The 13,184-nt window shown below is 37.5% G+C and overlaps 1 protein-coding gene across 10 annotated transcripts in view; it reads right to left on the bottom strand.

Annotated features, from left to right (window-relative positions):
- Window positions 1–3,992: 3,992 nt before the first annotated feature.
- Window positions 3,993–13,184, bottom strand: part of TTC29 (tetratricopeptide repeat domain 29) — a 668,675-nt gene continuing 659,483 nt past the window's right edge. For all 10 annotated transcript variants that reach the window (XM_058721224.1, XM_058721230.1, XM_058721227.1 and 7 more), the window contains 2 exons: window positions 6,331–6,397; window positions 3,993–4,156 (listed from right to left, as the gene is read on the bottom strand). In XM_058721224.1, the coding sequence (XP_058577207.1) occupies window positions 4,126–4,156; window positions 6,331–6,397 (98 nt within the window). In that variant the 3' untranslated portion in view covers window positions 3,993–4,125. The remainder of the gene's footprint in view (window positions 4,157–6,330; window positions 6,398–13,184) is intronic.

Genomic DNA, 13,184 nt, shown 5'->3' with positions numbered 1-13,184 from the left:
TGAGGTATAAAGTTAGGTTCTTTATTTGAGATCTTTTTTTCCCTCTTAATATAGGCATTTATCACTTTGAGCTTCCCTTTTAGAACTGCTTTTACTGCATCCCTTAAGTTTTGGTGTGTTGTATTTCCATTTTCATTTGTCTCAAGGTATTTTTAAAATTTCTTTGATTAGCCTGTTTACCGATTGGTGGTTCAGTAGCAGGTTGTTTAGTCTCCCCATATTTGTGATTTTTCCAGTTTTCTTCTTGTAGTTGATTTCTAGTTTTATACCATTGTGGGTGGAAAGGATGCTCAATATATTCTCAACCTTAAATTTTTAAAGATGTGTTTTGTGGCCTAATATATGATCTATTCTGGAGAACGTTCTATGTGTACTCTGTTTCTTTTGGATGAAATGTTCTGGATATGTCTAAGTCCATCTGGTCTAATGTGTCATTTAAGGCCAATGTTTCCTTATTGATTTTCTGTCTTGATGATCTATCTATTGATGCCAGTGGGAGTATTAAAGTTCCCTACTATTATTGTATTGCTGTCGATTTCTCCCTTTAGGTCTGTTAATATTTGCTTTCTATATTTAGGGGTTCTATGTTGGGTGCATAAACATTAACAAATGTTATATCTTGTTGTTGGATTGTCTCCTTTATTACTATATAATGTCCTTCACCTCTTATTACAGTCTTTGACATAAAGCCTATTTTGTCTCACATAAATAAAGCTATCTTAGCTTTCTTTTGGTTTCCATTTTTATGTAATATGCTTTCCCATCCTTTCACTTGCAGTCTCGTGTATCTTTAAAGCTGAAGAGAGTCTTGGGGTGCCTGGGTGGCTCAGTCGGTTGATCGTCCGACTTCGGCCCAGGTCATGATCTCGCAGTCCGTGAGTTCGAGCCCCGCGTCGGGCTCTGTGCTGACCGCTCAGAGCCTGGAGCCCGTTTCAGATTCTGTGTCTCCCTCTCTCTCTGCCCCTCCCCTGTTCATGCTCTGTCTCTCTCGGTCTCAGAAATAAATAAACGTTAAAAAAATTAAAAAAAAAATAAAGCTGAAGAGTCTCTTGTAGATGACAATAGTTGGGTCTTTTTTTCTTTTTTTAATCCATTTAGCCACTTGATGTCTTTTGATTGGAGTATTTAGTTTTTTTACATTTAAAATAAGTATTGATGGCTTGGACTTTTTGCCACTTTTAAACTTGTTTTCTGGCTGCTTTGTAATTCCTATGTTTCTTTCTTGCTCTCTTCCTTGTGATTTGATGATTTTCTGTAGTGTTATGCTCATATTCCTTTATGTTTTGTGTAACTACTATAGGCTTTTGCTTTGTGGTTACCATCAAGCTTACATAAAATATATTTATAACAATTTATTTCAATATTATAAGAACTTAAATTCCAATGGTATGCTCTGTCCTTTTTCTTACTAGATTATCTTTTTCTTTTTTTCCCCCTTCCTCCTCATCTTCTCCTTCATTAATCTTTTTTTCATAAATTATTTGTGTTTTCTGGGCATTAGTTTTTTTGATTGTTGTTGCAAATTCTTCTGCTCTGTCATTGGGCTTTTAATTTTGTTTAGTGACCTTTTCACTGTATGAATATTTTAATGTAATCACGTATGTTGTAGTCATTGTTAATTCTGCACCTGGCTTTGATTTCTTAATTAGGAAGGCATTCCCCAACCCAAAATTAGAAACACAATCCTGTTGTATATGATATACATATTTATCATATATTATATCATATATATCATATTAGATATATCATATATTCTGTATGATTCCATATATTTATAATCAGATAGTGTAAGATGGGAAACACATTATAGGTTTTGTTCCTATATAGAAAACCAGGGGTTTGGGGGTGCCTGGGTGGCTCAGTCGATAAAGTGTCTGACTTTGGCTCAGGTCATGATCTCAGTTCATGAGTTCGAGGCCCACATCAGGCTCTGTGCTGACAGCTCAGAGCCTGGAGCCTGCTTTGGATTCTGTGTCTCCCTCTCTCTCTGTCACCTGCTCACACTCTGTCACCTGCTCACACTCTGTCTCTGTCTCAAAAATAAACATTAAAATTTTTTTTTTTTTTACAAAACCAGGGGTTTCAGTACATTTATTATGGTAAAGACACATTAGGGGAGAGGCCTAAGACTGAAGGATTTTCCTAATCTTTTATAATAGACATGGATACATTTTATTATGCAGTTCATCTTTGAACAAGGTAGGGGTAGGAGCACCAATTCCCTGCACATTTAAAATCCACACATAATTTTGACTCCCTCAAAACTTAACTACTAATAGCCTAATGTTGACCGGAAGCCTTACTGATAACATAAAACAGTTGATTAATACATATTTTGTATATGTATTATATACTGTATTCTTACAATGACAGAGTAAACAAAGTGTTAAGAAAACCACAAGGAAGACAAAACATAGTACTGTATTTATATAAAAAATACATACATGTATAAGTGGACCTACACAGTTGAAACCTGTGTTGTTCAAGGGTCAACTATATCCTATCAGCCAAAAGTATCATAAAATATAGTTCTACACAATGTAATGTTATAATAGTGTTAAGAAACGTATATTTGGTTTTTGTCTCCGATTCCTGGCACAAAGCTCCTTATGTAATACAATAAATTAAAATTTGGTTAAAGGTGAAAGGAACATCTTTTGTTATAATATTTGGTTTTTGTCCCCAGGTCCTGAAATAGCTCTGGAATGATAAAGGTGAAAGGATCATCTTTTGCTATTCATAACAAGCCCCTTTCATCTACACCAGAGTTTAATGAGGTGACTTTTGCAAAGCCCTTAAGGATCGGGTCTTGTTGCCAGGGAAGCCAACCATGTGATTAGAGTTTAGAAACTTTCAGCCCTATCATCTGACCTTTGGGGAGGGAGAGGGGCTGGAGGCTGACTTAATCATACCTATGTTATGAAGACTCCATAAAAACCCCAACTGAAAGGATTTGGGGGAGTTTCTGGGTTGGTGAATGTATAGATGTGCTAGGAGGGTTGATGTACCCAGGAAGGGATGGAAGCTCCACCCCCTCCCCCATACCTTGCCAATGTATCTCTTCTATTTGGCTCCTTATCTGTATCTTTTATTATATTCTTCATAATAAACTGGCAATGTAAGTATCTGTTTCTCTGAATTCTGTGAGCTGATATAGCAAATTATTGAAGTCAAGTGGAGGTTGTGGGAATTCCCAGGATGTAGCCAAGCCAGTCAGAAGTATAACTGACACCTTGGGACTTGTGACTGGCATTTGAGGTGGGAAACATCCTTGTAGAACTGATTCCTTAATCTAGGATCTGTGCTAACTTCTGGCAGTTAGTGTCAGAATTGAGTTAAAGTGTAAGGCACCCAGTCAGTATCTGCTGAGAATTAGAAAATTGCTTAGTGTGTAAAACTTCATGCATTTGGTGTCACAAGTGGTGTGAGTAGAGGAAACAGATGTTTCTTTTACAAGTAAAGCACTGTTTCAAATAGTGCTTATCAATATAATAGTCTTTATTGCTTATAATCTTTCAATTATGTTGAAATTTCTTCCTGAAAATTTAATAAATATTTCCCCTTGTTTATTCAGTATAGATTTCCTTAAGTTTAAAATGATTTTCTCTGGGTACCTGGGTGGCTCAGTCTGTTGAAAGTCTGACTCTTGATTGCGGCTCAGGTCATGATCCCAGGGTCATGAGATCGAGCCCTTTTTTGGGGTCTGCACTGAGTGTGGAGGCCTGCTTGAGATTCTCTCTCTCCCTGTGCCCCTCTCCCCCACTCGCACACTCTCTCTAAAAAAATTTTTTTAAAGAAAAAATAAAATTATTTTCTCATTAGACACAACCAAATTTGATTCTATAATTACACTTTTCTTGTGGAATAGTGGATAAGAGGAAAATTTATAGTTTGTTTTATGAATAATTGTTGACAGTTCTAAGCATTTGAGATACATTTTTTATTCTCATCAATTTTAGATTAAATTTGTAGTAGTACATTGCAATACAAAATCCAATCTAAACATAGTCATAGTTTTATTATAACTTTATCTGTATTATTTGTAACATACTCCTATGACAGTTATCAAAGACAAAGGTGACATGATAAATTTCTTCTTGCTTTGTTGCTGAGTCAAAAGCTGGTTTAAGTCTCATTTTTTCGATTATCTGGAAATCTGAAATACATAAATTACAAAATTTAATCTTATATTGGGGCAGAAAGAAAAAGACATTTGCTTGAAAGATATTTTGTTTTCTTTAATTTTCCGACATGGCTTAAAAGATGAAAAACACTTAACCTTATGTAACATTTAAAAGTAAATCTGTTAACAATGAAGCAACAGAAAGACAAATAAAGAAACTGATCCCATTCACAATTGCACCAAGAAGCATAAAATACCTAGGAATAAATCTAACCAAAGATGTAAAAGATCTGTATGCTGAAAACTATAGAAAGCTTATGCAGGTAATTGAAGAAGATATAAAGAAATGGAAAGACATTCCCTGCTCATGGATTGGAAGAATAAATATTGTGAAAATGTCAATACTACCCAAAGCTATCTACACATTCAATGCAATCCCAATCAAAATTGCACCAGCATTCTTCTCGAAACTAGAACAAGCAATCCTAAAATTCATATGGAACCACAAAAGGCCCCGAATAGCCAAAGTAATTTTGAAGAAGAAGACCAAAGCAGGAGGCATCACAATCCCAGACTTTAGCCTCTACTACAAAGCTGTCATCATCAAGACAGCATGGTATTGGCATAAAAACAGACACATAGACCAATGGAATCGAATAGAAACCCCAGAACTAGACCCACAAACGTATGGCCAACTCATTTTTGACAAAGCAGGAAAGAACATCCAATGGAAAAAAGACAGTCTCTTTAACAAATGGTGCTGGGAGAACTGGACAGCAACATGCAGAAGGTTGAAACTAGACCACTTTCTCACACCATTCACAAAAATAAACTCAAAATGGATAAAGGACCTGAATGTGAGACAGGAAACCATCAAAACCTTAGAGGAGAAAGCAGGAAAAGACCTCTCTGACCTCAGCCGTAGCAATCTCTTACTCGGCACATCCCCAAAGGCAAGGGAATTAAAAGCAAAAGTGAATTACTGGGACCTTATGAAGATAAAAAGCTTCTGCACAGCAAAGGAAACAACCAACAAAACTAAAAGGCAACCAACGGAATGGGAAAAGATATTTGCAAATGACACATCGGACAAAGGGCTAGTATCCAAAATCTATAAAGAGCTCATCAAACTCCACACCCGAAAAACAAATAACCCAGTGAAGAAATGGGCAGAAAACATGAATAGACACTTCTCTAAAGAAGACATCCGGATGGCCAACAGGCACATGAAAAGATGTTCAACGTCGCTCCTCATCAGGGAAATACAAATCAAAACCACACTCAGATACCACCTCACGCCAGTCAGAGTGGCCAAAATGAAGAAATCAGGAGACTATAGATGCTGGAGAGGATGTGGAGAGACGGGAACCCTCTTGCACTGTTGGTGGGAATGCAAATTGGTGCAGCCGCTCTGGAAAGCAGTGTGGAGGTTCCTCAGAAAATTAAAAATAGACCTACCCTATGACCCAGCAATAGCACTGCTAGGAATTTATCCAAGGGATACAGGAGTACTGATGCATAGGGGCACTTGTACCCCAATGTTTATAGCAGCACTCTCAACAATCGCCAAATTATGGAAAGAGCCTAAATGTCCATCAACTGATGAATGGATAAAGAAATTGTGGTTTATATACACAATGGAATACTACGTGGCAATGAGAAAGAATGAAATATGGCCTTTTGTAGCAACGTGGATGGAACTGGAGAGTGTGATGCTAAGTGAAATAAGCCATACAGAGAAAGACAGACACCATATGGTTTCACTCTTATGTGGATCCTGAGAAACGTAACAGAAACCCATGGGGGAGGGGAAGGGAAAAAAAAAAAAAAGAGGTTAGAGTGGGAGAGAGCCAAAGCATAAGAGACTGTTAAAAACTGAGAACAAACTGAGGGTTGATGGGGGGTGGGAGGGAGGGCAGGGTGGGGGATGGGTATTGAGGAGGGCACCTTTTGGGATGAGCACTGGGTGTTGTATGGAAACCAATTTGACAGTAAATTTCATATATTAAAAAATAAATAAATAAATAAATAAATAAATAAAAAAAAAATAAAAAAATAAAAGTAAATCTGTGATTTTTTTTTAGACAGTGTTTCAGTATTATCAAGTACTAGATGAAATTATTCTTCTTGTGTTTGGAGAATCAGTTTATGCTTAATATTTTGCCTAATGTATATGCAATAGAAACTTTTAACTTGGTTTATCTTACCCATTGAGTTCTTCCGAATTCTCTGGGATTTGATACAAACTTTCCATTGTGGGTTTTCTAGATCCTCCTACAGGAAAAAAGATGTGTAAATTTAATGGTTTTTCACAGATATAATTTACAGTTATATTGAGCTTGAACCTGGGAGTCTCTTTTCAGAGATACCTATCCTGGTCACTTGAATGATCAAAGTGAATGTATTACTTGTGTCACCAGGGCAGATTATATTAGTCAAAGATAGCCACAATATCTCCCACTTTACATGTTTCTCAACAATATGATCTTCAAGTGGTGGAATCTAATTCACCTTCTCTTGAAATTGGGCTAGGCTTTGGACCCTTTTGTAATCATTAGAATGTGGAAAGAGTGGCTTCATGATTTCTGAGGTGAGGTCAGAAAAGGCTGTGCAGCTTCCTCCTGGTTTGCTCAGGGTGCTTGCTTTGGAGGAAGCCAGTCACCATATAAAAAACCCTACCATCCTGCCATCCTGGAGAGACCACATAGAAGATGATCCAGTTGACCTTTCCAGCTGATTCCAAACTTCCAGCCATCCCTCCAAGGCTCCAGTCTGTGAGGAAAGCTGTCTTGGATCCTTCAAACTAGCTTATCTGTCAGCTGAGCACCACCATCGGGTGACCTCAACTCATGTCTAGCCAAACCATGGTTGAATTCCTAATCCACAGAATTCTTGTGATACATAAAATGGCAACTGGAATAGCCACCTTTTGGGGGACAAAATGACTTGTTAGAACAATAGTCAAAAGGAAGATTAATTTAGATAGCAATATAAAGTATCCAAATAATTAAATCAGATACAGGAAATGTATACATATTAATAGGCATATCTTTTCATATCTGCCCTTCAACTTTTGAGTTGAATCCATTGGGACTAATCCAATAATATGCTCTACATTCTTGCTTATCATAGGCCTCCGACTCCAGGAGCCCTTTCATTTCCTGTATTCTATTCTATTCTATTTTCTTTTTTTTTTTAATTAAAAAAATGTTGATTTATTTTTGAGAGAGAGAGAGAGAGAGAGAGAGTGAGCAGGGGAGGGGTAGAGAAAGAGAGGGAGACACAGAATCTCAAGCAGGCTCCAAGCTCTGAGCTGTCCGCACAGGCCCAACATGGAGCTCAAACTCATGGACTACGAGATCATGACCTGAGCCGAAGTCAGATGCTCAACCGACTGAGCCATCCAGGCTCTACCCCTGTATTCTATTTTCAATAAGGCTCTATACATTTCCTATTTTGTCCCCATCTCCTACCACAACTCCTGAAACATTTCCACTGTATCCTCATTCCATTTTCTGAAATTCTCTTTACTTTCTTGCTCTAACAGAAACATGGCTGCCCTCAAAGGACACTGCCAGCCCAGCAGCCTTTTTTGTTTTTCTTTTTGTCAGTCTGGCTACCATTGGACCTGGAAATGGACAGATGTCCTCCTTACACTTTATTGTTCTCTTTCAGGACACTCACCTTCCTTCCTTCCTTCCCTTCCTAAAACTCAGTCATCAGTTTATACAACCAACTATTGTTGTGATCTACCCACAACTGGGATCATTCTCAGTTGATTTTATCATTGGCTTATTGTTACCTTGCTACTACTTTCTTAACTTAGCAATTTAAATGTACATGCAGAAGATTCTTCACCTTGGGTGGCAATTCCTTGAGCTCGGTTCTTTTCGAGCTGGTCCCACACCCTACTGCAGCCATTGATTCCCATGGACATTCTTAGACTTTGCCAGTAGCAGTAACTTCGAGCCCCCCTCAAATTCAGTTGCCAGCATTCAACTACTTGACTTCCAGCTTTATCCTTTTAGATCACTCCCTCTAGTACCCCAACACCAGCAATTTTTCTACTTCCCTGGGACCTCCAATGCTGCCGCATTTTCATTGTTCCTGTCCGTTTTGATGTCTTCTTTCCCTTCTTTATTTAACTTGAGTTCCATGATCATTCTCCCCCTTGCATATAGCCTGACTTCATTACCCTTTTCCCACTTTGTCATACTCACTTGACAAAACCATAACCCTAGATACATCCAACTGTCTCCCTATTCCTCTCCTGTACTATGTACAACCAGACCCCACTTTAAATTAGGTGGACTTTTAATGCTTTCAGGTTATCCTATTAAGCATTCTTGGTCCATTCATTCTTCTACTCTCCTAGATGACTATTTAGCTCTTTCTTCTATTTTCTCAAACCTCTAATCCTGCAACTGGATCGTTGTTTTCAGCTGATGATTTATTTTCTGGTTTCATGGAGGAAGTAAAAGCCAATAGGAAGAAACTTCCACAAGCTCTGTGTTAACAGTCACTTACCTACTTGTTTTTGTTCTATATGCTCTATCTTACCTACTACGCTCCCATCTAAGGTTAACTCCATCTTCACTAGACTTCATCAGTTCTTGCCCACATAAGACATGGCTCCAGCAATTCCTTCTGTCTCCCACTTATCAGGGTTTTGTGTTTGTTTGTTTGGTTGGTTGGTTGGGGTTTTTTGTTTGTTTGTTTGTTTTTTGCTATTAGATCATCCGCATCAGCAAATAAATACTTAGTTGAAGCCAAATGACTGAATTCTTACCAGTGAAAGTAAACAAATGATACATACTGCTCCTGGGTCTGAGTGTTAGACAGTGAGGATTTATTCCCCATTAAATTTTTCCTTTTCTTTAATCTTAGACATAGCGCCATTACCCCATGATTCAGTTTCTAACATGCAGACATTGACAATATTCTAAGCCAGTGGATCTCAGCTGGCAGTGATCTTGCCCCACAGGTGGCTTTTGAAAATGTCTGGGGACATTTTTGGTCATCACAACTCATAGGTGGAAGCGCTACTGGCATCCAGTGGATAGAGGCCAGGGATGCTTCTAAATATCCTACAATGGCCATGATAGCCATATTCCAGCCCCCTCAGCAACAAAAAAATCATCTAGCTCAAAATTTCAATAGTGCAAGATTGAGAAACCCTGCCTTAGGGGATGGCGGAGCAATAAAATGGAAGATCATGGTCCCCTAATTGACTGTGGAGCTACCTTGTGAATCTAGACTGCTCACTTCAGGATTAAGGAAGAAACAAATTTGTGTATTCTTAACCTACTGTACTTTGGGGACTTTCTGTAATAGGAGCTGAGCTTTTACCTTAAGTAATATGTTTTTATCATTCTTTACCTTGGGCTTCTCAGTTTAGTATTTTCCATTGCATCACAATATATAGAACATCTTAACCTCCTAATACCTATTTTACACTATCTAATGTCTTAAACTCAGCCTTCCCTTTGGTTTGGCAGGATGTAACATCTCTTAAACTGGGGAAATCTTTCCTGGATTTTCTGAGTTTAAAATTATGCCCGCTTTGTCTCAAATAATTCTTTAGCATTCACTCCCTAGATGTTGAAGAAAGATGATTTTTGGTGGGAATATTTCCCAAGTAGATTCTCTGAGAAGAATAGCTATATCTGTAGCTGTTCTTTTACTCAACTTAGGCCACAGTTGCCAGTTTAAATAAAAGACATCCACACTCTCTCTGTGCTAGGAAACCTTAGCAATGATTAATTTATATAGGGGAACACCTGAACTCATCAGGTGTTCCGATATTTCTATTCATTTGCAATAAGGCGAACACCATGGGATTGTTTGTTCTTGGTTACACTGTTGCAGAAGCACTCATTTTTGATTCCTAACCTAGGTTTTGTGCTGTGGGCTTGACTTCGAATGTGATTTGTGGTGTTTGATCTGTAAGACTTACAAGGAAGCTGGAAAAGTAGGACCAATATCACTCCCACAAGGACATCAGAACCAATACAAAGTTGAGAGCATGATATCTGCTTATACTGTCTACCATTTCAGTAGAAACAGACACTTTTCTGTTAATAGTAGGCTCTCAAATGGCAGATTCCCTCAGGTGGGCAACAAAACAATCTTATTTATGCCTCCACTTAGCCTATACTATACCAAAGAGCAATAGAGTAAGTCAGCAAATGCTGAATTGCAATCAACATACCATACCGTCCCTTTACTTGAAAACAATGGCCTATAATTTTCATATAATAGAGTACTGTATGTAAATGAGATTTCAAAAAATGTTACCCGTAGAGCAGTGCAAAATAAAATGGAGGAGACACTGACTGGTAGTTTTGTGAATGAGAAGGTAAATGAGTTTTTATAATTTTGACATGACTAACATTTTTACTGGCCTTATTCTAGAAAAGGGTAAATAATAACTCGTACATAAAGGTTGTGTCAGGGTTTATAGACTAGACCCCTGGTAATGGATTCAACCTTTCTACAACAAATCAAAAGTATTGTATGCTCACATGAATATACAGTGGTCATTACCTTAAATTTAAAACTCACTATAAGCAGCAAGCACATAGAGCGGCATATGAAGGCTGTATTGTATCAGTGTGGTCTGCAGAGAATTTCTTCATATGGTTTTTGCCTGGTTGAAATATATGTTGCAGTTCAAAGCTAAAGGGATTACTTCTGAATAGTCATCACAGAGGTTGATTACGTTCGTATATCATATTTAGCTGGACCCTGCAGGCTATTATTCCATTAGCTATGCTGGCCCTGCTATTGTCAAAAAGTTGATCACCTAATGTTAAAAGATTGTGCTTTCTGTTGACCTTATCCAAATGACTCAAAAGGTTTTGTTAAAAAATAAAACTCAGATTGCATTTTATGAAAGTGATTAAGAATAAATACTATGTATAAAAATGCCTATATCTTATGGGTGATCTTAGCATTATACCATTATTAATGATAAAATTATATTTTGCTCTAGTATTTCAGCACATTTTACTTAAAGTCATAGGTTTAATTTTAGTAGAAATAGTACTTCTTGCTGATAGTAGAGAGTGTCAGAAACTGAATTCTGCAAAGGGAACAAAGTGTCTCCTTCCGTGTACTCAAATCATATAAAATTAACACCATGGAAGTAAGCTCAGTATAGCAATATTAATATGATAGTACATTCACAATGTAAACTAATTACAACATGGTTTTGTAAAAGCAACTGTACTGAGGAGAAAAGTGTTTTGTTTGGAGGAAATATGCATATATATGGAAAATTTGTCATTTACGCTTGATAATCAGAAAATCACTTCAAATAATATTTTAACTATTTATTCTTTAAACAACGGTTGTGTAGTTTCATTTATTTAGTCACAATAGCTGAAAAAGTTTAAAGAAATGAGCTAAATATATATCTGTATAAATCCTGAATCCCATTACCAATATAAGGCATATTTCAATAAGCTTGACTTTTCACCTATGTTATTGTGAATTAGCTACAGATTAGTAAGCAAACGAAAGTGTTTTCTTGAAAAAAATATTGACAGGTATGGTTTTATTATTTAAAATAATCTATAAAAAATTTTCATTAGAACCACATTACCAAAGCTATCTTTGGGGAACAAAGATGATTTTGAAGCTATCTCAATGAACGGCTAGTTTTTGAATTATGCTCCTAGAAGTGTTGAGGGATTGGCACAGAGTCATGTATCCTTTTTGGCATGGTCCTCCTTGTAACTGATGGTGTGTAAAATGGCTGGTCAGGGATACAGCCTGTGGTCCTGGAGCACAGCCAGACACTAATTTCAGCCTCATTAGCATTGTTCTCTAATCAACTGAACTTTTCAGCAAGTGGAAGTTTCCTAATATTTCTTGTACTTGCTTGTCTTCAGCCACCCCAGTTGATACAATAGAGAAGGACAGAGTATCAGTCGGGAGGAAACAGATGGCACATTCAACTGGGATTTGGAAGAGACTTTAATGAAGGGACCACTGGGAGATGAGGGCAGGGCTAAGAACTGACAAGGGATGAGGCACCCAGTGCCTCATAATAGAGGGATGCCATACCTTTCCCTGGGGCTGAAAGGTAAGGGGAAGAGGATGTTATTGCACCCTGAGTGAGAAATGGAGATTTAAGAAAAGGGGTCTCCCAATAGAAGATAGAAGCAGCAGCTGTAGAGTATCACAGCTGTCAGAACTGAGCCTCAGTTCAGTTCCTCAGAACAGAGGAACAATTTCCTGACCTCTCCACCTTCCTAACCTCTGATTTCCTGCTGGTGATGCCCTTTGGATAAATCCAAACCAGGAAGCCAGAAGGCAAGTGAAGTTGTGAGATGTAGTCTGAAGTCAGTCTTCCAAGGACACAGAACAGATAAAGTGGGAGAATGAATCTTGAGGTGTGTGTGGGCATGTGGCAAATAGCATCTAATAATCCCATGTGCAAATGTCATCAATTAGTCACGTGAAGCATGATTGCAGTGTCAGCATATTGATGTTAGTATATGACTTGGTGCTTTTTTCCTTCCCTTTCCTTTCCACTTTCTTTCCTCCCCTGGATTTTTGGTAATATTGGCTTGTCATTCATGGCACTTCTCATCTTATAGTTGTGTAAAAAATTCTATGAACCAGAGTTACTGGTTCATGTTACCATGAACAGAGTTACTCACTCTACCAAAAAACATGTGCGTTTCTTGGCAATACTTTCCTATTTTTTGTTAGTAAACAAAAAGATAATCTGTTCTGTGTTTTGAAGTAGAAAATCATGATATGGTTATTCTATACCTGGTGAAGAAAAAGTCAAGATATTAACTTTGAAGGCAGGAGGCTTCTTACAAGTTTGGGCATATTCTCTAAAGTGTCAAAAAGTGAGATGTGTTCTTTCATTTGCAGGTTCTGGTATATAGTAATTCCCTTTCCAAAGGCATTTGTTAATATTTGAAGCTTGTTAAAATTTATACAAGGATCAAGTGTATATTCTAACTCAAAATTATAGGTTCTTTTCTCCTAACACTATTTTAAATCAATGGAATGGAGCTAGACCTTGGTGAAGCACTGAAGT

Source organism: Neofelis nebulosa, chromosome 3, assembly GCF_028018385.1.
Source record: "Neofelis nebulosa isolate mNeoNeb1 chromosome 3, mNeoNeb1.pri, whole genome shotgun sequence".
Taxonomy (NCBI): domain Eukaryota; kingdom Metazoa; phylum Chordata; class Mammalia; order Carnivora; family Felidae; genus Neofelis; species Neofelis nebulosa.
Note: the sequence above shows the minus strand (reverse complement) of the source record. Positions and strands in the feature narration are given on the sequence as shown.